This window comes from Drosophila subobscura, chromosome E, assembly GCF_008121235.1.
Source record: "Drosophila subobscura isolate 14011-0131.10 chromosome E, UCBerk_Dsub_1.0, whole genome shotgun sequence".
Lineage (NCBI taxonomy): Eukaryota > Metazoa > Arthropoda > Insecta > Diptera > Drosophilidae > Drosophila > Drosophila subobscura.
The window spans coordinates 5,805,122-5,832,285 of NC_048531.1; the positions used below are offsets into that span (position 1 = coordinate 5,805,122).

The following is a 27,164-nucleotide window of genomic DNA, read 5'->3' on the forward strand; positions in this document are numbered from 1 at the left end:
TGAGCCTTCCAATTGCAGTGAAGTCAATGTTGTTTATAAATTATAAATTTGTTAATTAAAGTTGTTCAAAGAGATGTCGAGGCGCGGACTATTGTTGATGGGCCAATGCATGCCATGCATCAAGCAAAATGCCTCCAAGATACGTATACGGCGTATGGAACTGGACAAGAATCTGAACATGGTTTGTGGCCGCTCTCGTCTGCTCATTCACCTGCTTGATTTCTGTTCTCCTTTCTTCTTTTAGTACTTTAAAAAGGATGATTTTTTCTTTGCCCACGATCCGCAAAAGGTGTGCAAAACCGGAGATGTGGTTCTGATACGAGAGCTTCCCGAACGCATGACCCGCCTCATCACGCATGCGGTTGAAAAAGTGGTCTATCCACTTGGTGACATAACCGATCCCATCACTGGCAAAAAAGTGGTGGTCGGCAAGTACCGCGACGACATCGAGATGGCCAACGAGCTGTTTGGCAAGTCGGAGAAGTCCTTCGACTATTCCAAGGCCCCACCACGTGGCCGGCTAGAGGGCACCAAAGACTTTACCCACGGCGAGACGTACATCAAGTACCATGACGATGGCAAAGATCAGCCGTTTGCCGTATAATAAGTTGGTAAATAATCCAAGTAATCGTTAAGTTTGCAAACAGCCTGCCTTCCCAATCCCAATCCAATTCAAAAAGCCGGCAATAAAAGATTTCTCTAAATATTTTATTTAAATTGTCGATAATCGATTCTTGCATGTCTTATTTGATTGATTTCTTTACGTATTCAAATGTATTCATCCATCCATCTGATCGACAGTTTTATTTATGTTTATTTCGCATTTTCCTAATTCGAAAGAAGTGCTCCATTTTGGTGCCATTTTGATGCCGCACGAAGATTCAGATTCAAATTCAGATTCAGATTCGATCCGTGCCATCAATTAAATTGTAAACTAATCACAATCTCTTACGATTCTAAAGTTGTACTGGAGTATAGGGTTCGCCAGGTGAGCGCTATCATCGCATAGTTTTTGCTGCAAGCGATCAAAATAGAGATTAAATATCTAAATAATATTTTGAATATATATTCAGCGCTCACCTGCTCCAGATCGTGGCTAGCGCGCAGCATAAAGTCGCGCAAGAAGTAGCCGTGCTCGGGCATGTCGAGGGCCAGGATCAGCTTGTTGTTGCCCAGCTGCTTGAGCACTTTCACTCCACTGCTGGCCGGAGCCTCATCGTCCTCGTTGAGCTGCGCATTCGCATTCGCATTGGCCTTGGCCTGATCCTCATCAATGCAGATGGACCACTGCAGCGGCTTGTTCGAGCTGTCCAGGAAAAGAGGAAAACGTTGCACTTGGGCTCTGACTTTGACTCTGTTGCGACTCACTTGAAATGCAGCTCCAGATTGCTGGCCTGGAGAAAGCGCGACACTGGGACTATGTAGCTAACGTTCAGGGAGCTGCCCCCGCTGGGACAGAACTTTTCCACGTCGACGGTGAGGTTGTATTGGGCGGCCAGGACGCAGCTGGAGACGCTCCAGCAATCCAGCTGAATGGGTGGAGGAGGGTTAACATCGGGCTTCGGCAGCTGTTCCACCTCGCTCTGGTCCTGGCTCGATGATCCTGCTGCCTGGGTCTCTGTGTCCTGTGAGGAGTGCTTGGCCTGGGCATCCCTTGGACTGGTCTCGTTGCTGGCCGACGGCACGGGTTGTGTGGCTAGCACATCGGGATCCTGCTCCTGCTCGGCGGACTGCAGATCATCTTCCACATGCTGCTCCTTTACATTGGCATCTACGTTATCAGGCTGTGCCTTCGGCGACGGTAGTTCCTCGAAGCAAACGGACTGTGGAGGGGCAAACGGAAAGTGTAACCGTGTAAGGGAGGATTCCATGACTTACCTGACAATTATCGCTGACAGACTCATCGCCAGTGCATTCCGCCGGCTGGCCAAAGAGTCCCGTCTTCAGGGTCTTGTGCTCGATCCAGTCCAGACTGCGCTGATTGGCCGACCGCCTGCCCACGCTCGAGTCCCTGAGGCCCTGAGTTTCCGGGAACACGAAACCAAAGACAGCCGAGATGGGATTATCCACGGACTCATTGGTGTTGCTCAGATTCTGCAGATCGAGGGCATCCGGATTCTCATGCCCACCGCTGCTGTTGCGGACAGGAAGCGACGCTGGGGGCGGCACATCCAGCGCCTGGGAGCGTGTGCTCTGAGAGGGTTCGGTGCTGACCTTGTTGGTGGTCAGCGCCAGGTTCGCCGTTGGCGGAGACACCGTCTTGTACACGTTGTAGATGACCGCATCGCCAGTGTTCAGCTTGCGTATGGCCTGGCCGACGGACGCGCCGACATCCCCGACCCCATGGGCTGCTCCCTCTGCGCCCTCCGAAGTGGGACTGGCGATGGTGCCCACCACCACAATGTGTTCGTCCAGCTTCAGAGCCGACAACGGCTGCTTGCCCCCCACCAGCTGCTGCTGCTGCGCATCGATGTCTATGGAGTTGTTCTCAAAGTCTTGGGGCAGGGAAATTGACTGCGGCTGGCTCTGGCTCTGGGCCTGTGTCTGTGTGGGCTTTTCGGATGTGGAGGCACTCGTTTCATTGGCGTTGGCAGGTGGCAGCGCTCCTGCCCGTGCACCGTGCACAGCCTGGAGAACCTTCTGACTGGCCGCCTGCCGCAGAACCTCTTGGGACAGCGGCCACTTGGTCTTCTTGCTGCTGATGGTCTTGTTGCTGAATCTCGGCGCTGATGTCGTGATGCGACTGTGCTTCCCCGACTGCTGTTGCTGCTGCTGTTGCTGTTGCTGGAGGTTTACCTGCGGCTTGGTCATCACGGCGGCCAGCTCCTCGGCCTCATCCTCGCCTGGGCGTGGGCCCGTGGCGGCGGCAGGCGGTCGGGATGTGCTCGTGGCGTACATCAGACTGGGCCAGGCCACGTGCGTCTTGTTCTTGAAGAGTGTGTGCAGGCTGTGCTGGAAGTAGTGGCGATCCTCCTCGCTCAGGTGCGTGGGCGTGTCCGTGCGGAAGATGTGACTGTTGCCAAAGAGCTGATAGCCGTCCAGCTGCTGCTGCTTGTTGTGCTCCACAAAGTACAGCGTGGACACAGCCGCCAGGCTTGAATCGGAATAGGAAGTATCGCAATTAGTTAAGCTTTGTGCTGCGTGTGTGGAGGCTTCTCCCACTCACCAGGCTGCCATCACGATGATCAGCACAAAGATGACAATCTGCAGGGAGCGGCTGGAGCAGATCTCGTAGCCATCCCGCCTGCTGATGTACGACCTGAGGGCCCCTCTGTCTGGGAGCAGGCAGCGCGGCTCCAGCAGATCCTTGGCACGCAATTGGTGGCTGTTGTGGCTGTTGTTGGCGCGCTCCAGATGCTCGATGCGCGTCTCCAGGGACCCAGTGACCTTGCACAGCTCCTTGACGGCCCCAATGTTCTCCATGAGAATGCGATCCTGCCAACGAAATCAATCAACAAAATGGAATCGAGAGTCTATAGAGATGTCCGCACCTTGTTGACCAGCAGGAAATTCTCGATGACATCGCCATTGGGCAGGACAACGCTGCCAGCCTCTTGGACCGCATCTGGTATCACCTCGCGCACCTCCTGCGCAATGACGCCCGTGTCGACGATCTCCCGCGTGTCGCTCTGCCGCCTCAGGCCGGAGTGCAGGGCGTACTCGGGCTCGTAGCGATAGCGGACAATGCGGATCTTCTGGAGGTTGCGCAGCTGCACCGAGGTGTCCAGCTCGCCGATCTCCTGCTTGGCGCGGCTGTCGCTGGGCTGGACAATGTGGCCGGAGACCTTCAGGTTGCCATGCACCACGAGACTCTCGTCCGGACGGTCCGTGTTGATGCCCACGCGACCCGCATGGAAAATGGACTCCTGGGTGAGTCCGCGCTGCCAGCAGAGGTCCACGTCGGACTCGAACTGGCCGGGATTGGAGGCGCGCACGATGATGCGCTCACTGCCATGGCTCATCACCGGGAAGTTGCCCGAAATGGTGTGCACATGGAGGCCCACCACCAGCTGAAAGAAGCGCTGCTCCGGATTGGGGCGCCCCTTCTTGCGCATATTGTTGTTGGTCGTCTCGGAGAAGTGCAGGCGGCCAACGGTGATCTTGCTGACAATATGCTTCTGAAGATCGATCCTGCAGAAACAGATGGGGGATAACAGTAGATAGGATTTACTCTAGATAGCATTGATCGTTGCCTGTTACTCACGGAACTGGATAGAATGGCTTCTTGGAGCGATCCGATTGGCTCTGCTCCACGCGGATGGTCTGGTTGGGCGCCTCGAACTTGACGCCGTAGAAATGCAAGTGGAAGGATTTGATTTTCTCAAAGCCGGACGGGGTCTTCACAAATTTGGCATCGCCCTGGAGTCGGGCATGGCAAGTAACCTGAAAGTGGTTCTTCTTCTGGCACACGTACGCGTCGTCCGAGACGCTGAAATTGAATCCCTTGTCCGCATCGACGCGGTAGTAGATCACGGACAGCTCCTGCAGGCTCTGGTCGAACAGCTTGTGCCAGTTCTCCGGCTGGAAGGCATTGAAGCGGATGCACTGTGTCTGGGCGGGATCTCCGGCTTCGCTGCCCGACCCCGATCCAGAGCCAGCGGCCGTCTGTCCGTCCAGGCTGTTGTCCGCCTGCGAGTGGATGCCGGACAGGGCCGGCGACACCGAGGCGGAGCAGTGTGAGTGGGCAGGTGTCTTGGCCTCAGCCTCGTGGCTGCTGCTGCTGTTGCTGTGGCTGTGGGGCGTGCTGAGGGAGTGATGGGAGGCGCGCAGTGGACTCATCACCAGGCCTGCATCCAGCTTGGCTGTGGGCGCAAACTCCGGACAATCCAGCGTCGTGGACATCTTCCGCTTGCGGGACAGCGAGTGCACGGGCGTGGAGGGTGCCGAGGTGCGGTTCAGCGACAGCTGGCTGGTTCCAATCACCTGCACCCGGTCGCCGAGCCCCAGCGAGGAGGTCAGCGTGCAGGTTGATAGATTCTGGTAGCTGCCAGCACCATAAATGCCAGGCCCAGCACCCGTCTCCGGCCCATTCTCGTAGTGCTGGTAGATCATTTGCTCCTGAACCATTTCGGGATGTTGTTGCACTTGCAGCTGCTGCTGGTGCAGCATCTGCTGCTGCTGCTGCTGCTGCTGCTGCTCGTTGCTGGGCTGCTGGCACATCAGGCTGTTGGGATTCATGATCAGCCCCGCCTCATGCTTGACCCTCACATCCGCCTGTGGCGTGGCAAAGTTATGCCCAACGATGCCCAACTGCGGCGGTTGCTGCTGCTGCTGCTGCTGCTGCTGTTGATGCAACACGTACTGCATGTCTGTCTGCAGCATGCTGCCCGCCTGCGACTGCCCCATTGGTCCCAGATTCGAATAGATGAGATGATCCACTCCGCGCCCCGGCAGCAGCCCCAGGCCGTGTGTCTCATTGAGTGGACTGTAGGCCGGCTCGGAGCCCGAGTCGGGGGGACTCTCCGGCAGATGGCCATGGACGTGGGGCGTGCTGCTCAGGCTCATGGGCGGGGGTGTGTGTGGCGAGTCCATTTTGGTGGCGGCACCTGCTCCGAGCACATCATTGCCTCCCTGCTGGGCGCTGCTGTCCTCGAGGCCACCCACTCCGGCAGTGACCTGCATGAACAGGTCCAAGGCATAGTTGTCGATTCCATCCAAAAGGTCTTGCCGAGCTGCGGGAAGGATACAGATTTTGGTCACAATATTTGGAGTATTTCACAATACATTTGGATAGCTATGGGTGGGAATCATTCAATTTATTTTGAAATTAAATGTCGCACTCTTTGCCTCGTGTTTGAGGGGGGGCGTATACCGCAGATGGTAATTCCATTTAAATGTATTCAGAATTCGTCGCTTTACGATAAGAAGACCGACACACAGACACACAGACAGACAGACAGACGGCCTCTGTTTGATCGATATGAAAATCCAAGGAGTAATTCGATGATGCCGAGCCGTTGACGTGCCAAATAAATTTGTTGTGTAATTTATGCAGAAATACGAAAGGAACAGAACGAAAATAACTACCGAGTATTTACCATTACCATTACCATTCAGTGCCTTGGGATAGTCCATAATTAATTATGTGAGCTGCTTCTTTGGACTACTACTACTATAGTAATTTTGTAACTGAGCGATCTCAGCTCTCGTTGCTTGGCACTGCACTACTGATGGCCAAGTGAAGAGCAGCAGGCAGGCTGGCAGGCAGACTGGCAGCCGCTGTGAGCAGCATCCATGGAAACAAATTAATTTTTCTGTTGAGTTTTTGTGTTAGTAATTCTGCCCGATGCGATGCTGCCGCTGCATCTCTGAAAACAATTATCTAACGCACGTTTCAGCGAGCAGGCGGTTGATGCACTCTTCACTCTTCGCTGAGCAGTGAAAATGCATCGCAAAACGCTGTAGGTGGGACAGGGGCTGGCTCTAAGTATATTTAGAAAAAATAAAAAATAAAACCCGGCCTACGAATCGTTATACGAGTGGTAAAAAAAATAATAAAAGTAACAAACGAAAGCGAAAATAACGAAATCAAAATTGCAAGAAAAAATAGAAACAATCAAATAAAATACCCTCGCAGTTTGAGTGTTCCTATGGCAGCTTAATATATGATACATACATTTATTCATACGATTTTCCATGAATGAATATGTGTGTATATATGTATATACATATGTGTGCATGATAATACAGCTTGTGGAATTTGCATGGAATAGTAGCTTCATAAATAAACAAGTTGAATTCTTTGGAAAGATTGTTCCAATGTACAGAAAAAAAGCCCGGAAATTATAATATTTACACTTTGATTTATAAATGTACAGCAATAGTAAAAATTCTCTTTAATTTCTCCATTTGCAATTAAAACCCCGAATATTTATGAATATTGTCAGCTTCAAAAAACAGACAAACATTTCCTACAAATCGGAATACCCGCTGCAGGCTGCGGTATTTATAGAGAGGGAAACACAGCCGCACTCGTGCATCAAATATAATTAAATCGTTTTGTTTATGCAATTGTATTCTTTGATGGCAAACAAATAATATTTTATTTGCACAGATGCATTGGCAGGGCAAATCACTGAAAAAACACTCCACTCCACTCTTAGGTTCGCTTTTATAATTACACGATTATTAATATTATTATTATTATTATTTGTTGTCTCTTCTATTTTTATGAATTCTTTTTTGTGTCACGTCGAGCGTGGATAGCACATATCTGAGCACTGACAGAGCAGAGGGCATGCCATGAGCAGTGTGCAAATATTTGAGTCCTGCGATTCCTGCGACGCGGCGGATTGTTATCGATCAAACAAGTTTGCTCGTTTCGTGCCGCACAGAAGTGGCATGCACATCCCAACTACCCTACGCTCCCCTACTAATACTCAGCGGAATTCAAATATCATACATATTTCCGAATTGTCTAAGCCGCAGACGCGTGGGCGGAGGGGGGTCTGAAGCCAATGGGTATCTATTTTTGGCAGCCAATGACACGGGACACGGGGACCAGCCTTCGATGGGGCCACCAGCAAGGACCCCCATTGAATTTGAATTGGATACTGGTTATCCTTGGCTGGCGATGTAAACACGTTCTGGTAATTGAATTTGTATACTTACAAAAATCCGAGAAATCAAAGTCCATGTTCAAGTAGCTTCAGATGCATCGTATCCTCATATGTCCATGTGGCTACAGCATGGTCTACCTACAAAAGAAAACACATAATTGGAGATGCACTCATGAGCGGTGTAAACTGCGGACGGACACCTTAAATTACAAAACTGGTAATAAATTCAGTTTTCCCTATACACACAGTGTCGTATCAATTAAGCAGAAGAGCCAGCCAGAGCCAAGAGCCGAGAGCCAAGAGCTAGAGTCAGCGCCAGAGCGGTTTGACTAGTATTTCTCTCTGTTAGTTCCCCGGAAAATCCATCGACTGTGGGGGGTGGGTGCAGTGGGTTTTATTTTTTGTTTTTTTGGCAAGTATTAATAGGAGTAGTCTGTTGTGTTTGCACTTTGCTGAAACGGAACTGTGTACTGTTTTAGCTTCTGGCTGTCTGGCGATAAGCTCAGCTAAATGACTTCCCGAATTCCGTTTTATATGCACATTCATATAAACATGTACACTACATATTTAGTGTGATATCCAAGTCTGGCTTGAGTACAGCGCAAATAACGCAAAAACACACAGCAAAATGTTCTGAGATAAAGATAAATGAATCGCGCTTCCAGCTGGAACTTGCGCGATGTATGAGGCAGCAGCAGCAGATTTATCAGCTCTCTAAGTGCGGGTCGGGTCACAAAATAATAATATAATTCCACGAAAGTATTATATACACAACTTGCATTCAATACCCAACGGTACGTGGCGCCTTCAGCCAGTTCTAACGACATATAATAAACAAATGAAATGAATAATGGCCTCAAGCATTCAAGAAGGAAATTTGCATCTGCGACGCTCCTAAGTATGCAATAAAATTAATTTGTGACCTGACGCACACGGCGTATGCTCAATGATTGATTCAATAAAATCACCAATATATTTTTGAAGAAATGCCTGATGAGAGTTTCTTTTCTTTTCCTTCCTATGCCGCTGGCGCTGCCTTAATTGTATCTAAATAAATGACTTGTTTATGTTTAATGTGAGATCGGAAGACTTGTTTCTTGTGTGCAGCTCTCTGCCCCTTGCATTTTGCTAAAAGCGGTTCGTAATCCAGACTTTGACTCTCTTTGTCTGACTATTAATACCCCTCGGTACTTGTACACCCATGGGCTATATCTAGATCTTCGAAATTATATAATTATTCGAGCTATAAATGATCTTTGGCGAAACTAGCGAAATGTTAGCAACTAAATTGCTCGTGTTTCTTGTATTCCGAATACGAATTTACGTACGCTGCTCCGACCTGACTGACTGCCTTCTTGCTCGTCTCTTAAGTCTTCTCATTGTTGTTTTGTCGCAATGAATTTGATTGAATTAACGCTTTGTATCTCCTGGGTGCTGCCTGCTCTCGCGGCTCACACAGATAAAGTGCAGAACAAAACGAGACGAAACGAAACGTTTCCTCTTATAATAATATAATGAAAACCCAAGTGATTTGATTTAGTTGTATGGCAGATCCGCAGCAGCAGCAGCAAGCAACTAAAAATAAATCAACCGAAAGCAAAGTCGACTCTTGTCTTGTCATGCTGAGAGTTTCACTTGATGAAACCTGTAGTCGGTGGTCGGTGGCTCTATTGATTGTTGTTTCTATCATTAAGTCGGAAGTCAGAGGCGCCATGATATGGCGCGTCGGCAAGCGGCAAACATATATCTCACACCATATCAATGGCAGCGGCGGCGTCTTCTTTGACCCGTCCTCATCCTCAGCATCCTTGAGCCAGCACAGTCAAGACATTGGCTTCTGCATTTGAATGGCCATTTGGCAGCGGCATTTAGCGTTTTATTAGCATTTCAATAAATTCACAGCAGCCGCTGGAGCCACGACTACTCGCATATGACATCTCTCTCTCTCTCTCGAGCCTCGCTATCAAATGGCGTGCAAAAAATAAAACACGAAATGAAAATGCCAAAGCCAAAGCCAATTGCAGGTGTGGGGCAGGGGCAAGCAGCAATCAAATTGAGTTATAAATATGTAAAAATATAAACTTTATTCCGTTTTGCTTGGTGCTAATTGTGGGCCAGCGGGATGGGATGGGATTCACTCTGCCAACAAGTCAATTACACTTTGGATTGCTTGGACTCGAATTTGGGCAGTCTCATGACTTTTATTCCAGCCCCCTCAGGCGGAGTTTAGACATCAAATGTCGCTGCCCAAGGCGTCAGCAGCGGCAGACAATTATCAATCGAGTTAGCAGGTGCTGGCTAAATAATTCGCCAAACATCAAGTCAGGGGGTAATGGATCCCGAAAAGACATTTCACAAGACTCGATACGAAGCTTATGGCTCGCTGGGGGTACGAAACTGAGTGATTCGAAAGAGTTTATTATGTTTGAAACAAACTGAATGGAATTTCATAATTGAATTAAATATTAATTGTAATATTAATGCAAGCTCCCATTAACATTCTACGGCTAAATTGTGGTTGAAATGATTCATAAAGATTACAAAAACAAACGGAGGGCAGAAAAGAAAGTCTGCTTGGCTCCCCAATCAATGGAATATTCCATTTGTTATTGATCACATACTCGTATTTAGCATCTTTCGAGACGCAGCTAAACGGATCTAAAGTCGCCAGCACATGCCTCCGCATCTCCGCCCCCGCCTACATCCCCGCACACCACTCTCCGTCGATTAGTAAAAAAATAAACTATGCTAAACAGATTTCAGCTACGGAGCTTCGGAGGAGGGAGGTCCACTCCAACCCGAGCCTCATCTTCTTCTGTATCTGTATCCACACATCTAGATTGTTATTTATAAGTATCTTGATTTATCTACATGAGAGTGTGTGAATGTGTGTGTGTGTGTGTGTACGGTATTTGTATACCCTTGCTGAGAGTATTACGATTATGAGCAGAAGCAAAGAAGGTCCGACCTACGACCTAATATTTAGCTGTATTATCTGACTGGAAACCCTGCACAGCTCATTCAATTTGCAGCACATCATGGGAAAGATCTGTGAGAATTGCTTTGTTGTTGCTGAAGATGTTTCCTCCGTTACGGTTCCGATAAATTCAATAAAAATATTATAAGAACATGGATGGATCTACAAGCGTATCAAAAGCTGTGGCCCCTGAAGCTGGCCTTATTTTCTTAGCTTTTACGTACACAACTGCTGAGGAGGGGCGGGTGGTATTGCTGCTGGTGGTGTGTATGTGGGGTTAGAGCGGGAGCGGGAGCTGCTGCTGTTGTTGCTGTTGCGGTGCTTGAAACTCAACCAACCGGTTGACTTTTATGTCTTTGCTGATTTTTGCCGTAGCTTTGTTTTTGTTTGCTGCCTGGCTGATGCTGCTTTTGAGCGTCTTTTTGGGCTATGGGACAGACACGTTTTACTTTTATTTTTGTTTTTGTTTTTTTAGCGCTTGGCACAGGCTGTGACGACGAGCCGACATCTCATCCAATCGAAGCGATGAGGCGGCGCTCGCGCAGACAAGAGGGCAACCGACAAGAAACGACACAACAAAAGAGCACAGCCGCTAACCAAGTCAGCAAACTGGCCAAGAGCATAGGAATCCGGACTCAATGTCTTGTCTGGGCCGTAATTTGGATGAGCGCCAAAAGCAAACACCAATCGCATCGATAAAGATGAAGATGAAGATGTGCAAGCGGCCCCTCTGCGCAATACGAGACAAACACCAAACAATTAATAGAAAAAACAACATTCATGCCGCATTCTTTGGATCACTGACTGAATGGATTGGTGGGCAGATTCTTTGCTGATCTGACAAGATTTGTTGGCTACAAAAACAAACATGGCTGGCTCTCCCCTGCATTTCTGTCTGTTTTGTGTGTGTGGTTTTACAGCTATTCGATTACTAATACTGTTATTACTCGTGTACACCTGCTCTGGGAGTCTAGGGGCAGTGAAATCGGCTTTGCTTCGAGTCGTGTTTCCACATGTTTTATTTTACTGAGATTGTTCGGAATTTGCGTAATTTCCAGTTTTTCACAAGCACAATGGATGGATATATTTGCATGCACTTATTATATTTGTGCTTTATTAAACATTACGGTATCTTTCCACACTCATGCATTTGTATACATGTATATATATTTATGTGTTATCATTGCGCGGGGGCGTATTTGCTTATTTCTCAGGCATTTCGACTAATACATTTAGTTTTAGTTAGTTTTAGCTCTCAAGCTGCCTTTCAAATTAGTCACAAACACACACACATACACTCTTATACAAAGCAGGCACTTACACTTGCACGAATTGCCGTTACTTTGATTCTTGACGAATTTGTTGTTGCACTTTTTTCGTTCTATTTAGTTTGTGTCGTCGCTGCTGCTGGCTGCTGGTGTTTCACGCTTCGTATACTCGACGCGAATGTTAACTAAGATCGCGTTTTATTTTGTTCTCTTTCGGTTTCTCCGTGTCTGTTTTGCTGTGATTTTTCTGTATTATTTCCCCGATCCGATCCGCTGGAGCCGAGAGCCGACAATATCTAAATACGCTGGAGTGTCCACACCAACTGGCTGATCGCATCGTATCGTGCACTCTAAAGCCGTTCGTTCTCTCTCTGACTCTCTCTCTCTCTCTTCCCCATACGAATCTGTGCTCAATGAAGCTTGGCTTTGGAGTTGCCACTGCGCTCCCAGTTAAATATATGAAATAAAATTGGTCAATCATCCCCCTGAATGCCAACGAAATCGTTTTGTGATTTAGTTTAAATCTACAATTTAATTTACATTAATTACTCAGCCCCGAAAAAATGTTGGCTTGATTCGTAACGTCTTTTCAGCCTGCGAATGGGGTGACAACTCTGCTGGGCTGATCCCGCTCTCACTCACTCTCTTTCTCTTTCTCCCTGTTTTTCTCGTGGCGGGAATTGATGGATCGCAGCCAGTGCAGCGTTTGTTAAGAAAAAAATGTAAATTAAATTATAACTAGTGGAGGCAACAATGGGCTTAAGTAAAACCCGGCCCCTGCGCTTACTGCAACGTCGGCTCTCACGCAATTAGCCTTCCCCCGTTCCCACCAGCGTCAGCCGGCTTAAATTACACACACCACCCCCCTTACACCCAGCATACACTCTCACTCTCCCAGCGCTTATGTGTTTTGTTTTTTCCTTGGCGCGGGTGTCGCTGTAATGATACGGTACCATACGAGCGCGTGTGTGTGTGAGGGGAACAGAATCCATCAACGCCGCCCGTTTTCAACTTAACATCATTTAATGGAGTTGTTGTTCCTTCGCGAGTCTGCCTCGCAGATTGAATTAATACGCTGATTTATGTAAATTACACTAATTCATATTACTCAATTTGTTATTCAATATTCATGGCCTGCCAGACCTCAGGGATCTGTCCCAAGAATGGTTTTATATTTTTCCAAATGGTTTTTTTGCTTGCTATCAGCAAACATACTCTCATCGAGACCATAACATCTACAATAGCACGTGATTAATATTTTTCTGGCTGAGGTAATCCCCGTTTATTTCTAGCGCATCTAATTTCCATAACAACGGAGAGTACTTTAATCGCGGGTTGCTTTTTTTTAACATTTTGAAACTTGTGTTTGTACATTCTTTTTATGAATATTAATTTGAGCATTAATACATAAATAAGTACACTGAAACTCATATTTTTTAATGTTTTAATCCACACCATAAGCACGTGAGAGCTTCTCCAACACTTGCGGATTTGTTTTGGGCCAGTTCTTGATCTTATTTAGTATAGACGACACCACTGTAAGGAAGCGGAACAAAAAACAGATATTAATTGAGAGATTCGTAAAGAATATATGTATATAAATAAGTAAGTTACTTTTTTTCTCTTCATTGGACATTAGCATGGCCAAAATGGGGAACTCGTCATTTTTGCTAATCTCCAGCAGGACAGACGCCGTTGTGGGCTCTTTTTCCGGCACATAGTAATCCTGAACGGTGCACAATAAATCATTGAACGTATCCGAATCGAAACCGGCGCCCAGAATTTTGCACAGATTTTGTATTTGTATGGATTTTAGGTACTGATATTTCTGCATGGCAGAAAGCTCCTTCCAGGTTATGTAGAACTGAGCTGTACCCGACGGGGCTGGCGGCAGTGCTCGCTGTAATATTATAAGTTTAGTTTCACTTTCTTATACGAAAATCATACTCTGCTTACCTCAAGGGGAGCGGCTCCACCCAGCGTCTTTGAGGCAGATTCGATCTTGGGTTTATTTGCTTGAACTTTGCTTGAAGTTTCTGATGAATTTGGAGAGCCGTCAATCGGTGAATCTTTCTTAGTATTTGTAGACAATTTTGAATCTTTGCTTGTGTTTTGGGATGGCTTCACTTCAGTCGCTGGATCTTTGTTTTGATTTTTGGATATTTTTTTGATGGTTAGCAGACTGTTTAGCTTCCTTCACCGCATCTGCAACGGTCTGTTTGGTATCATTGCTTGGAACTTGGGATGTCTTAGTAGGAGCAGCGGATGGCTTAACTTCATTTGAAGTATCTTGTACTAGCGGTTCAGAATCAACAGATTCCACTATGGGTTTTGCTGGGGGTGTTTTTGGGTTTGTCTTCAAGTCCCCCTTTTTAATCTCTGTGTATGGTCCGCAGTAGCTGTTGAAGATTTTGTCAATATCATCGTCTGAGATGCGTAATGGCTGTGCCTCATCAGTGGAGGGTCTGGGCGATACAATATCTGTAATGGTCACTCGTTGCATCGACTGCTTTGAGCGTTTGTAAACTGGCTTCTCGATCGGCAATATGTCAATTAGGTCAGGGCGCTCCGCGCTAAAATTAGGACCGTTCTTGGTGGCTGCAAATAATTATTTGACAACTATTAATAAACACAATTTGAACACTTGATTTTCTTACAGTTCGCCTTACCATTTTTACGTAGGCGCTCGTTTATGCGAACCAAACTTTGTTTGGCCTCTATGTTTTTGGGATCAATGGCCAGCACTGTTGTGCAATCCTTGAGCGCTTCCATATTGTTGCCCAGGGACTCATTCGCCTGCATCCGTCTGTAGTAGGCCTTCACGCAGAGCTTGTCCAGGCCAATGGCAGCCTCACAATCGTCCACGCAGCTGTCAAAGCTGTCCCAATAAAATCGATTATTTACTGGAACATTCTACACCACATGACGCTCAACTTACCGCTCCTGCTTGAGGTAGCACAGTGCTCTGTTAATAAAGTACACAGGATCGTATGGATAGGCCTCCACGGCTTCTGTATAAGCCTCGATGGCTCTATCGTACTCTCCCTGCTTAACATAGTTATTGCCGCGGTCTTTTATGTCGTTGGCCTTCTTGTGCTGGCGCGCCACCGGATCCCCGGGCGGATCTTTCTTCTCCGTAGGAGTATCGGACGCCGAACTACTGCCGCTCTGCTGATCAGTTTCTCCTGTTTTCTGCACATGACTGCGCACAGGCATTTTCTGCAACAGAGAACAATATTAATGCGAATTTGTGGAAGTGTGAGTCTGCAAATTTGAGCTTACAATATTGGCGGCAGCGGCGGGCGCCGTCTTCAGTTCCATCTCTTGGTTCTTTATGTCCTTCTCCCACGAGTATAGATCTTTCAACGAACTTTGTAACTCCTTGGCATTCCGACGCACCTGGCGTTGCATTTCGAATGCATTTTCTGCGCTCATTTTGATTTTTTTACTTTATTTTTCTAATTGTTAAACGAATTCTTGTTATTTTTTGCATTTGTCCAGTGTGACAGCGGATTTATCGAGAAAATATACCGTGTGACCCTCAAAAATATACCGAAAGTTGCCAAACTTCTGTATAACAGTATTATAACAGTAATACGGAGTTTTTAACAGGGTGTGTATCTGTCTCAACATGGGAGTTTTTATCGCAACAAAGTGTCTTTATTTAATTCCCACTTATCAGAAACTTACTTTGGAAACATCCCAAGAAAAGGAAAACCTGAAAACTAGTCAGTCTTTTGGAGAATTGAGCTGTATATTATTAAACTGAGAAGGTATATTTGGGTATGTTTTTGCGATATATTTATCGATATTTCCGCGGTCACACTGATTTCAACACTATCAGTCAGCTGTTACCCATTTGTTGCTTTTTTCAAAATAATTTGTTTAATTTCATTTTTTCGGTCTAAAACATGAATTAAGTTAAAGAGCTTGGTCCTTGAACGCTTGCAATGCTGAGGCTTACCTGCCTGCGACTCCGGGTCAAGCCCGGCTGTGCGCGTAAGTAAGGACATTATTGTTTTTGTCGTTATATAAAATAATACTATGTTTATTGCGCAGTTTGGCTGATGAAGGGGTGAGGATGAAGGCGAGAAAACCGGAGACTCACTACCAGGTTCTGAACGTAAAGAGCGACTGCAGCACCCAAGACATCCGCAACGCATTCGTGGAGCTCTCCAAACAGGTGGGAGTCTCGCTGGACGGGCCAAAGTGAAGTGGTTTTCTGTATGCTTCGGTTATTTCCAGTACCATCCCGATGTAAAGACCAACGCCGCAAGCTCGGAGAGAACGGCACGTTTCGTGCGGATATCCGAGGCATATCGCACACTGATTAAGCCGCAGACACGCCGAGACTATGACGACAGTCTGCTCTGGCTGCCAACTGGTTCCGCGCGCAGTCCAGTTGGCGAGCACAGTGAAGCCTCGCAGTCGTGGAATGTGAAGCCCAACTACGCTCCTAGTCCCGGGCCCTACTACGGCATAAGGGGCCTGAAGCGTGTGTCCAACTGGCAGGTCGCCTTGGTTCTGATCGCCTTTGGAGTCGTTGGCGCGTTCTTTGGCTTCACTTCCGTCAAGTAAGTTCTTAGAGCTCTCAGATTGATATTTATGTATAATTGTTGCCACTTGTTGCGCGATAAAGGCACTCATTCGATCTGCATCGTCAAGTGCAAGACGAAGTCTCGGCAGAAGCCACCAACCACCATGCCGCTGTTGTGGCCGAAGCACAGAAACATGGCAACGAGGAGCAGATGCGCCGATTGGCGGATCGCCTGGCCCGCAACCCCTACAATCAGTCGGCAAAGTAGCAGAAATCGGGCGTTTGTATATGTAGTGTAGCTAAATTAAACGACAGAGTAGTTCGACACACTCGTTGTTTGATTTTGGTTCAAGGCAAATGCTCTGCTCTGCTCTGCTCTGCTCTGCTCTTGTTCAATTATTTTGCAAACCTCAAACAATTTCGTCGGCCTTCGCATGGAGTTGCAAACTGTGCAAACAAGCACGGCGCCTACTTAAGCGCTCCCGCTGGGCTGATGGAGGCATATCCAAGTCAAGCATCGACAAGGAACAGTTCCCAATATCAATCTCAACCTCAACATGAAGCTCGTCTCGCTTACCTTTGTTGTGTGCCTGGTGGTTCTCTGCTGCCTGGATGATGCACAGGCCCAGAGCACCGACTCAACTTCGTCGCCAGCTACGAGCACCAGCAACAGCGGAAACGCCAAGAACGTGGTTGTCTCCAATTTGAGGTACACGGCGGTCAGGCGCATTCGTGTGGGCAGCTCCACCACCAGCTCTGTGACCACTCGCAGTGCCTCAGTGCGCAACAGGAAGCTGAGGGCCAAGCGTGCTCAGGCCAAGCGCTCCAAGAGTAAGGCTCTCAACGGTCGCAGGACCAGGGGCTAAGCTAAGCACTCGGGAACGGATCCCCACAATCTGACCTTGTTATCTGTTGCGCTAAAAGTCAAATGTTTTATTTTTGAGCTCATTCTAAACACACAAAAACACTTAAGTTTATCGACGGGCGAATTAAATTAGATAAATACGTAAATTGTACTGTTTGTCTATGCTATTTTGAATCGAAAGTAGAGACACTTGAGATGGAACTACCTGGAACCCGCCACCGAACTACAAACTAAAGAATCACATAGTACAAAATCCGAACTGCGATGAGGGAGGACCAGCCGCTGCTCTCCTCTACAGCTTTGTTATTGGCGCCGCCGACTGCTTGCCATCTGGATTCAGCTCTTTGGCCATTATCCTCATGCCGACATGCGGATGGGCCGGCTTGAAGACAACCTTGCCATCTGGCTGGTACTCGGAGAACTGCATGCTGAATACCTCGTGGAAGCCCAACTTCTCCATCACCCGGGCCGAGTAGTGGCTCGAGCAGAGCACATGGTAAACGTTTATTCCATTCTCCCGCATGTACTCGTACGCCCGCTCCGTCAGGCGTCCGGCAATGCCCAGGCCGCGATAGTTGGTGTCCACGGAGAGGATTTTGCCATCCAGGATCAGCTCCTCGTTGGGATAGTGATCGAATATGTTAAACTTCTCCTCAACGTGATCCATCAGGGAGAGGATCTTCTTGAATTTGGGATGATCACACGAATCGGCTGCCTTTTCGGGTACTTCATCCGGAGACTGTAAAGTATTATCCATTAGTCAAGACGTTCTCTGGCAAAGGCAAGTGCCTCCACTTACCGGACGTCGCATCAAGCCATTCAGGAATATGCCAATGATGTCGCCGCTTTTGTTGACTGCCTTGTAGGAGCAGTTGTCGGTTAAGGGCTTCAGCGAGTACTTCTCCAGTTCCTTGCACTCCCCGAGATCTAGGAAAGTATTCAGCGGCTCGTCCTAAAGCGGGGAAAATAAACAGGTAAGTTGCTAATCAAGACACACATCCGAGTCGAACATAAACTAAACTATCTTTAGAAGACATCAAACGACTGAACAAGTTACGGTCATAATTGTGTGACACGATAATGAATTTGGTCAGCCATTTAAATGATTTGTGCACGCACTCGATGCCTCAGAGTATGCCATTAATAGAGACAGCTCGTTGATAGGGAACGAAACTGCAACTGCATTTGCATTTGCATAAAATCATTTAGCGGCCGCTTTGGTCGGGTGGCAGGTGACGCGTGGAATGAGTAATTTGCATATTAAAATATATAAATATGGGCTTTGGTCATCGAATAAGCCTTTGGCCATTCATTAGATGGAGTGGAGTTGAAAGTTTCGGAGGCGGTAGGCAGCATTCTCATTGACTGGCGCATGGCATTTTCGAGCGAACTGAAGTGGAATGGAACCTGAATAAGTCAAGATCAACTCTGGCATATTGATTTCAGCGACGACAAAGTCGTGATGCATAACCAGCTGAAAGTTAGCCCTGACATGGATCATGTCCGCACCGCGACACCCGAATATTCAGATCCGAAACCGACAATCCCTCCCGTTTCGCGTTCCCGTTCCCATTCCCATTCCCAAAGGACAGGAAAAGTGAATGCTCTTAATGGGTGCAACATTTGCTTTTTAGTGTGCGAATTTCGAGTTGAATTAAATCTAATTAAGACGTTCGATCGGACGGAGGGACTGGCACGTGTTCGTGCTAATTGAAATTCTTTGGAAATGCTATTCAAATTTTGTTTTTGTATTCGTTCTCTCAACTCTCAGCCAAGTACTTGGTCGTCTCGGATCGGATTGGATCGCATTGGACATAATGGGTGAAATAAATTCACAAATCCCAAATCAGTGAACCAGGTGTTCAGCTTGATTGGCTTCCATGATATGCAAACTCAATTCCCCCGACGACTACGAGTAGTTGTGGGAAATAGTCTCTTACCTTGAAGAAAAACGTCTTGAGCATGGCGATCACAGCATCGGCGTCTTCGGGCTGCACCAGCTCGATGGTGTAGGGGCAGTCATCCTTGGTGGCGGTTGTCGTCGACGCCTTCCCAGACACATTAAGCACGTCCTCCATTTTCTGTGTCAGACGAGCGATGGGATACAAGTCGTTCAGCTGCAAGTGTGTGTGAGAAGCAGACAAAACAAATCGTTTAGATCCGTTGTGTGTTGTGGGGTGGGTGTGGGCACGGTTCGGTTCGGTTCGGCTGGGGACGTGGAAAAATAGAAAACAAACGACTGGGAGACTGGGGAGACCGACCGTATAGAAAACATGATAATTTATGGCTCTTAGATGAAAGGCATTTTAATTTGCTGTGTGTATATTTTGCAGCACATGTGTGGCGACCGCCGCACCGCCGGCGTTCGCTTTTCACTTGCATTTCCATTTTCAATATTCCATGGTCGAAATATATCAAAGTCTGTTTTCATGTACGTCTCTGACAAGACCCCATAAATTAAAGACCAAAACTAAGGGTTCCCGTTTTGCCGTCTGCACACGAACTCTTATTATTTTAATAGAGTGGGAAAACAGCAGAGGACTTTGTACACATCATCTGGTGGGATTAAATATAATTCTAAGCGATAAGATCTACATGCAGAGATAGGTGTTATATGGTGTCTGATATAAGATACAAAAGCATGCTTCAAGATCCAAGATCAAAGAATAACAAAAAGTTATTTTCACTTCAGCAAAGAACTACGTATAAATCGCTTCCCATAAACACTCATTTTCCCCGCTATGAAAACTGATCATAAAACTTGATTAGCAAATATTTCGAGAATTTGCACTTGCCGAATTCAAGAGTATTGGCCCACAAGGAAGGAGAAGGAATGCTCTCGCACGTATCGTGCGTATTGTTTACACTCACTTAACCATTTGCGTTGGCCCGGCCGCATCCGCATATCTATTATTGGGTGCACCACTTAGTATTTATAGACCTTCTGCCCCCAAGACTATGGCAGCCCACGCAGATGGACTGGGGTCAGGGTCGGGTCAGGTGGTGTTGGCGTGATGCTGGATGCTGGATTGCTTACCCCACATCTGGAATCGAGCATGATGCGCTGGTTGGGATTGGTTTGCATCAACGACTGATCGGGCATATTCTGGACCTCCATGATGTACAGCTTGGGTTGTGTTGGGGGTCTGGTGCAAGGTCTGGGGTTTGTTTTGCTTTTATGATTTTGTTTATTGCAAAATAACGATAATTTCGCTTGATTTTTTTGTTGTTTGTTACTTGTTGTTGTTGTTGTTGTGGAATTGGGAAAATTTATAGCGAAATTTTCCCTTGTTCTGCCTTTTGCTGTGTTCTTTTGAGTTTTGCTTTTTGTTTTATTGCTTGGCGCGCGCTTTTTTGCGACGGTTTTGTTTATTTATTCCGCAGTCGGAGTTTATTTATATTTGTTTCTGTTTGGTTTTTAATTTTACTTTGCTTTGTTAAACAGTAGGGTAAGCAGACACCGCCGATATGCACGGACCGACGCACACGCGCTGGCTAAACGATGAATGAAATTTAATATATGCCGTTGACAGTTGCAAAATGAAGTTGTTCAGGGAGCAGACGGGCACGCGGGATCTGGTGCTGTATCCTTGATTGCAGTTAAGTTGCCTGAGAGCCAGCAGTGACTGCCAAACAGTGGGTTTGCCTTGCACTTTATATAGTCGCCGATCCGATACGATCCCATCCGACACACAGCATGAACCGAGCCGAGCGGTACGTGAACTCAGGGCAACAGCAACTCGAACTCAAATCGTGGCGCGGCGCAGCGTCGCGAGAGGAAATATCAATCTTACAGAGCTCGACATCGACTATCGATGTTCTGGTCTGATCCGTTCCGTTCCGTTGTTGCTGCCGTTCGCAACTGAGATGAGAGACCTGGCCAGAACGCTTTGCTGGGCTTCATATGGGATATGGCTATGGCAGTGCGCATTCGGTCGGTCGATCGTGGATCGATCGCCTCAGCGCTCTCTCTCTCTCTCTCTGTCACGTTAATGCGGGAGAGGCACGGCACTTCTGCTCTCACTCTCTCTCTTCCACTGTTTTGGGCAAAGAAAGCAGAAAGCAGGCCAAGCCTGAGACAGGTAGCGAGGAGCGAGGAGCCAGAGAGCAAAGGAAAAGTGATTCGACGTGACCAGCTTTCTTGGCGAAAAATCAAGTTTTCATCTCGGTTTCCTGTATTATACTCGTACAAGATGGGTCTTTCCCTGCTTCGCCCCCATGCCACTTCCGTTCCACCATTTGTTTGGTTTTGCTTGCGGTTTTTAGTTGATTTAGGAACTCGTTTATCGAACTTTTTTCTTGATTTATTGCGGTTTAATTGAGATAAGTTTCAAAATGCGATAAGTAACCCAACTGGTCCAGTAAATCTTTGGACTTTCAGTATTCTCTACCAAAGAGTAGATCAACATTATCGCCACAGCAGAAGATCCAGATAATGAATTCGTTTCCATAAATCTTTATCTGTTACGTCCGATTGGGGTTGGTGTGAATGATTGGCTGTCGGCTGTCCAGCCGATGCTCTCCTTCTCCTCCTCCTCCTACTTCTTCATCGCCGCTGTTTGTTTACCTTCCGCTCTCGGCAGTCGCACGCCGCTGGCTCAATTAATATGCGACAAAGAAAGAAACACAAAGCTATTGTGGAGGGTCTCTCTCTCTCCTCTCTGCCCCTCTGAAGTGTAGCTGTGTGGGTGGACACACTCTTCACATTCTCTCGGTTTAGTTTTGTTTTTTTTTCGTTTATTGTTTAGTTTGGCGCGCGCTCTCCGGCCAATTATCACCCGAACTCTGCCGCGCAAATACCATCCCATTGGAATATTCATATTATTCACTTAATTCATTCCGCGGCGCACTGGTTGGATCCCCATGCCCATGCCCATTCCCCCGCCACCTCTCATTTTATTTATTCATAATTCAAGCGAAACCCCAAACTGTATTTTCAGCCTCCCCTTTCCAATTGTGGAATCAAATTAAGGAATATTAATTTCGTATTTTGTTTACGGACTTTACAGGTTGTTTAAGTGCGCACAAACAAAATTTACAGTCGCTCCAACAATTAGTGGGGGCAACAAAATGCAAATTGTCGCCAACATTTGCTTATCATGCTAAATCAATGGAAATTTTCGTAGGTACGAGTATAATATGAGCATATCATTCCGCTTGCATTAAGCGGGCCATGTTGTTCCAACCTTGTCATCCATTGACGAACACGTTGGCACGAATACAGCGAAGATAGAACCATTTCTATTCTCTTCGAACACAACTCTAACTGTAAATGTCGACGAGTGCCGAACACTACCACCAACGATTCGAACACAACATGTTTTCCAACAAAGTCCATCGTGGATGGCCCGGCCCGCTTTAGTTCGAAGTAATTAGTCATAGCAGACTATAAGGTGATCCTCTCCTGGAACTCGTTTGAAGTTTTTGGTTGTGATATTGGTTGGCCGTGCCCTCTGTATGTGGTGCACTAAATTTAGCTCAGCTGCCGGTCGTGCCCCTTTTTATTGTCCCTGCCCAAACTTTTCTTTCTTTGTCGCCGAATGACTGTCTCCTGCAGGTGCAGCCTTCTCAATGTATATTTATAAACAAATGTACACATTGATTTCTTTATATATTAATTACATTGTGTTGTTTCACAGAATAAGGCTGGATAATGATCCGGAACATCAGTTGCAGTTGCAGGCCATTCCTGTCACTCGCTTAGTTTATTTAAAGATCTACCTTTGGGCATAATATTTTGTCAGAATAAGACAAGATAATTTTCCCTTTGCAATTCACATTTTTCTTGTGTCTGGTGCTATTTTGCTGTGTCATGCAGTTAATGATCTTTGCAACCGTTTATGGAGGAATGGAATAGCGCTGAGCTGATTGAGCGTTTAACTGCTGTCTGGTCTGGGCTGCCGAAATTGTGCGATTGTGCCAAACGGGTTTCCAGCACCACCTTTCGGCGCACTTCTCTGTAAATGTCTGTGTGTGTGTGTGTGTGTGAAGTCTGGGGTGGTGACTTTATGATTATGCATATGCACCCCCCCACACCCCTCACATCACCCGATAACAGGCTAATTGACAGTTACAAATGTTTTGTGGCACCTCAAGTTATTCAAACACACATGTTTTCCATGGTAATTATTCGACACACACACACACACACACACACAGTTGTAACAGTTTGTTTTGCTACGCAAAAATAGTTTACACATTTAAAGCACGTGTGAAAACACACTTTTGGCACCCACTGTGTCCACTGGCCAGCAGTTAGTATGCACGAATGATGTTGTAGAGCGTTTAATGACTTCTGATTGAAGTACTAGTGACGCTGACACTTGCTGTCCCAGTCCAAGTCCCGCGTCGTCGCCTCAATGCAATTCTGTGTGCATACGTATAATTAAGAGCGCATTAGTGCCGTTCAGGTGGGCACGGCATCGATGTGGATGTAGGCCCAGCCACTCGAATATTGTTAATTTGTGAATGCACCTCCACAATTCAACTCTTTGATTTCCTCCTCTGTTTAATGTGTAGCAGCAGTTAAGCTCACTTAATGGAAGCACTTAATCAGCATTGAGAGCAAAATTGAGACATATTTTTTTGGGGTATAAAGGGTCTAAAATGGTTGGCACCCTGCAAAACTAAGTTCTCATTTGTTGCATCACTCATATGAAAATGGTAGTTCTTTTGTGTAAGAACATTAATCATAAAATAGATTTCTTCTGCCCATGTCTAAGCCTTTGCTCGCAAATCGTTTATTGCGGAATATTGATCAAGGCCGCATCCAGTCCAGTCCAGTCCAGTGACCATTATTGATTGCTTAATTACCCATGAAAATGACAATTATTTAAGAAAAATTACAACCGCACAAAGGATTGCAGTGCTGTTGTCAGTAGGCGTGTCCTCAATCATTTTTAATTCCAACTAAGCGCTGAATATTAGCTTTACTGTAAAGAGGTTGCATGGCAAACATTCAGCTGTACCGACTGAAGTATACCCTCTCATGTTGCCACAAAACGAAACGCATCTAAGATCTTTGCACCATAAATAGTTAGTTAATGATACGTTTAACCTGAGTGCACTTTGGCATAGGCGCACAGCGCAACGTCTCTGGCCAGTGACTGACTGGCAATTAGCCCTGGCTGTCATATAAATCACACATTTTTTGCTGCATTTGCATGAGCCATAAATCTTTGCAAGTGCTCCACGCTTCATGCTCTCGGATCACAATCGAACGAAATATTTAGCGGGGCACCAATGCAAGTTTTCGTCATAAATTTTGAAAGTTTGTCGCCAGCTTTTCCGACAATTCCACAAAAGCGGAATTGATTTCCGTCGGCCCCTAGGAGTAGTGGTGGCGTGGCCCTCGGCCAGAGCTAGAGCCATAGTCAGAGGCACAGTCAGAGCCATAGCCGGAGCCTGGCTAGATCTAGACAAGTGGCCCGAACGTGACTTGAAACTGAAAGCCCATGTCGGATATGCAAGTGCGATGGGTGTGACCCCAGAGGGAGGGACGCGAAGCTGGAGGTGCTCTGAGGCCAGAGACATTGAAAGTTTTTCCAGCTTAATAAAGTTCCAAAGCCGCTGCTTCTAATTGAATTAACCGCTCCAAGCAGCCAGCTCCAAGCAGCCAGCTCCAACCAGCCAGCTCCAACCAGCCAGCTCCACCTCCGCCTCCATGGCTGCCACAGTCTGAGGCAGCTCCGGCTTTGTAGTTCACTCTCGTATATGTATGCATGTCCGCTTTTGTGGCTTTGGGATTTGCCAGCCCAGGGGTGTTATAAGCCCAAAGTCATTCGTGTTGAAGGAACAGACGGTGCTACCATCTCGTAATGTGTACGGTAGCCAGAGGTCCAGCATTTGATATTCCTTTGTGTTCTTTGTGTTACGTTACCCAATGCTCCATTCTAAAGACATTAAAATGCTTTTATCGCAGCGAGATGCACGTGTGCCAAATGGCAAGCACAGCACACAATTGTGTGCAAACAACAAAACCGAACCCCCCCACTTAATTATTTATTTGTCTGTTGATGTTTGAGCGGCTCAGTTCGGATGTTCGGGTGCCCGCTACAGCAGTGGCCGAGCAGCAGTTCCAATTCAATGCAAATTGCCCATTTATCATGTTTCATGTTTAATATTTATATGATATTCCAGATGATTAGCTGTGGGGGCCAAACATGTGTGGCACGGAGATGCATTTCATCTCATTTCCATAAGCCACTGGCCGAGGGCTGAGTCGTGAGTGGGGGGGCGGCGACGACGACTTCCCCTATCCACTATCCACTGAGCGCATCAGTAATTTATCCATTTTGGTTGGGGGGATGGAGGTCCGTAAATTGCATTTTCCTCATTTCGGTCGGCAAACTTCATTTAAATTCAACGCTGCCACAGGCAATTTCCTATCCCATTTGCATTTAGTAGCTGCAGACTGAAGGCCCCAATGCAACAGGACGAGTCTGAGGCCCCATTCGGAGGCGAAAACTGCTGCCAAGCGGAGATAATTCGCGGCATTCGTGTGGCAGGCAGGACACAGAATCTGTTGTTGCAGCAGCAGTGAACAATAAACTTCAGCATCAGCTAATCCGGACAGTCGACAGACGACAGACGACAGCCAACAGCCGGCACATTGCGCATTCGCCGTGTGGTACGTACTGGCAGTGCAGATTGTTGGCAGGAAGCCAACAAAAGCGCACAGCCAGGCAAGCGTGCACCAGTGAGCATCCTCATCATCATCATCATCATCGTCAAAGGCATGGTGCGGTGGCTGGGACTGGGACTGGGGGAGGAGCATCATCAGCAGCAGCATCCGCTTGGCTGCCTGCAGCAACAGAAAAGCTTGCAACAATGACAGCAACAAGCTGAAACTCTGACAATGTTGGCGCCATTCTGCTGTTTGTCTTTCCTCTTGTAATAAAATGGAATCCGGTTGGCTGCTGCTGGCTGCTGGCAGCTGCTGCTGCTGTTTGCTGGTGACAGTGTGCTAATGGTAATGGGATTTGCCCAGTCCCAGATTCGCCTCCGTTCTTACAATGCTTTAAAGGTACTTCACAAATTTCAACAACTCTGTGCTCTGTGTTTTGTGTTTTGTGTGCTGTGCTCCTTCACAACATAATCATCGCCTTGCCTTGCCCATAAGCATTGCAAATGGCTTTACAAGTCACGTCGTAGTCAGGATGCTTTGTTAGTCGTCTGGGATTGTCCCCCCCAAGGCATCTGCCTGCCGCCTGTTGTCAGCACTTTGTCGTCGACTCCTGTTGACAGATTGATTTTGATGTGTTTTCGTTGTTGCGAGAACTCCCCGCCCTAAGGGCACTCGTGACGGCGCTGAAGTTGTCCTTTTCTCGTGGTCCTTACTCTGATTTAAGAGGCAACAAAACATTTTAGCCTAATTGGTTGAGTCTTTAAGCACTTGGAGCGAGTTGAATAATTGACAAAGGCATTGAATGTGAAATGGCGGAGGGGACTACACTATCAATGGGAAAGGACCGGCATTGAGGCAGCATGCCGCATGCCCTGCCCCTGCGTGCACTTTCATTAATTTAATTGGATGAGAAATGGTTTGCCACAGCTCGGCCTCACATGCCACACAACCCAATGCCAGAATAGGGAAAACCGAAAGGGAAAAAACTGTGCTGCAGAATCAGAGAGAAACAGAAAATCCTTCCATTGGGATTTGGAATGGGACGCAGGCAGCTTTGGTTGAATTTACTCTGTGCCATATTTCATTTACGAGTACCAGCTCTGGGTCTGGCTCGGGCTGGGTCATTTACGTAAATCCAATTAACTGGGATGAGGCTGGGATAAGGTTGTGCAGGCAGGGGGCAGGGCATCGGCAACTGGCATCGCATCTGGCATCAGGCAGCTTTATTCGAGCGTGCTCTGGTATTAAAAGGCAACAAAACACAAACAAACCAGCGCAAGCGGCTGGCACATCAAATGGAATGAAATCCAATCAAATCGATACAAAATACTC

At 47.0% G+C, this 27,164-nt stretch overlaps 6 protein-coding genes across 9 annotated transcripts in view; 3 read left to right on the forward strand and 3 right to left on the reverse strand.

Annotated features, from left to right (window-relative positions):
- Window positions 1-717, forward strand: LOC117892725 (28S ribosomal protein S17, mitochondrial). The gene is made up of 2 exons (XM_034799148.1): window positions 1-181; window positions 245-717. The coding sequence occupies exons 1-2, from the start codon at window positions 74-76 to the stop codon at window positions 602-604; spliced, it is 468 nt and encodes a 155-aa protein (XP_034655039.1). The 5' UTR covers window positions 1-73; the 3' UTR covers window positions 605-717.
- Window positions 690-12,135, reverse strand: LOC117892710. 2 transcript variants are annotated; one of them, XM_034799126.1, is made up of 9 exons: window positions 11,858-12,135; window positions 7,612-7,693; window positions 4,205-5,672; window positions 3,492-4,131; window positions 3,167-3,435; window positions 1,879-3,094; window positions 1,369-1,823; window positions 1,081-1,306; window positions 690-1,015 (listed from the first exon to the last, which is right to left on the reverse strand). In XM_034799126.1, the coding sequence occupies exons 2-9, from the start codon at window positions 7,634-7,636 to the stop codon at window positions 935-937; spliced, it is 4,380 nt and encodes a 1,459-aa protein (XP_034655017.1). In that variant the 5' UTR covers window positions 7,637-7,693; window positions 11,858-12,135; the 3' UTR covers window positions 690-934. The 2 variants fall into 2 exon arrangements, with proteins under 2 accessions (XP_034655017.1, XP_034655018.1); XM_034799127.1 differs by having other exon boundaries at window positions 7,612-7,697.
- Window positions 8,640-17,352, forward strand: LOC117892730. The gene is made up of 2 exons (XM_034799151.1): window positions 8,640-8,651; window positions 16,867-17,352. The coding sequence occupies exon 2, from the start codon at window positions 16,899-16,901 to the stop codon at window positions 17,205-17,207; it is 309 nt and encodes a 102-aa protein (XP_034655042.1). The 5' UTR covers window positions 8,640-8,651; window positions 16,867-16,898; the 3' UTR covers window positions 17,208-17,352.
- Window positions 13,103-15,309, reverse strand: LOC117892715 (RNA polymerase II-associated protein 3). The gene is given in 7 exon segments (XM_034799135.1): window positions 13,103-13,340; window positions 13,419-13,704; window positions 13,761-13,937; window positions 13,939-14,402; window positions 14,474-14,682; window positions 14,743-15,023; window positions 15,087-15,309. Coding segments are annotated over 7 exon segments (1,662 nt in total). The 5' UTR covers window positions 15,240-15,309; the 3' UTR covers window positions 13,103-13,248.
- LOC117892724 (dnaJ-like protein 60) lies at window positions 15,652-16,667 on the forward strand. Of its 2 annotated transcripts, none has more exons than XM_034799146.1 (4): window positions 15,652-15,807; window positions 15,864-15,987; window positions 16,050-16,378; window positions 16,444-16,667. In XM_034799146.1, the coding sequence occupies exons 1-4, from the start codon at window positions 15,755-15,757 to the stop codon at window positions 16,607-16,609; spliced, it is 672 nt and encodes a 223-aa protein (XP_034655037.1). In that variant the 5' UTR covers window positions 15,652-15,754; the 3' UTR covers window positions 16,610-16,667. The 2 variants fall into 2 exon arrangements, with proteins under 2 accessions (XP_034655037.1, XP_034655038.1); XM_034799147.1 differs by having other exon boundaries at window positions 15,662-15,803.
- The window catches only part of LOC117892722 (dopamine N-acetyltransferase), an 11,231-nt gene continuing 1,326 nt past the window's right edge, over window positions 17,260-27,164 (reverse strand). The window contains exons 1-4 of one of the 2 annotated variants that reach the window (XM_034799141.1): window positions 20,244-20,967; window positions 19,147-19,323; window positions 18,006-18,158; window positions 17,260-17,945 (exon numbers count right to left, since the gene is read on the reverse strand). In XM_034799141.1, coding sequence (XP_034655032.1) covers window positions 17,499-17,945; window positions 18,006-18,158; window positions 19,147-19,323; window positions 20,244-20,324 — 858 coding nt within the window. In that variant the 5' untranslated portion in view covers window positions 20,325-20,967 and the 3' untranslated portion in view covers window positions 17,260-17,498. Of the gene's footprint in view, window positions 17,946-18,005; window positions 18,159-19,146; window positions 19,324-20,243; window positions 20,968-27,164 lie in introns of those variants that run through there. The other variant, XM_034799143.1, reaches the window with a different exon arrangement.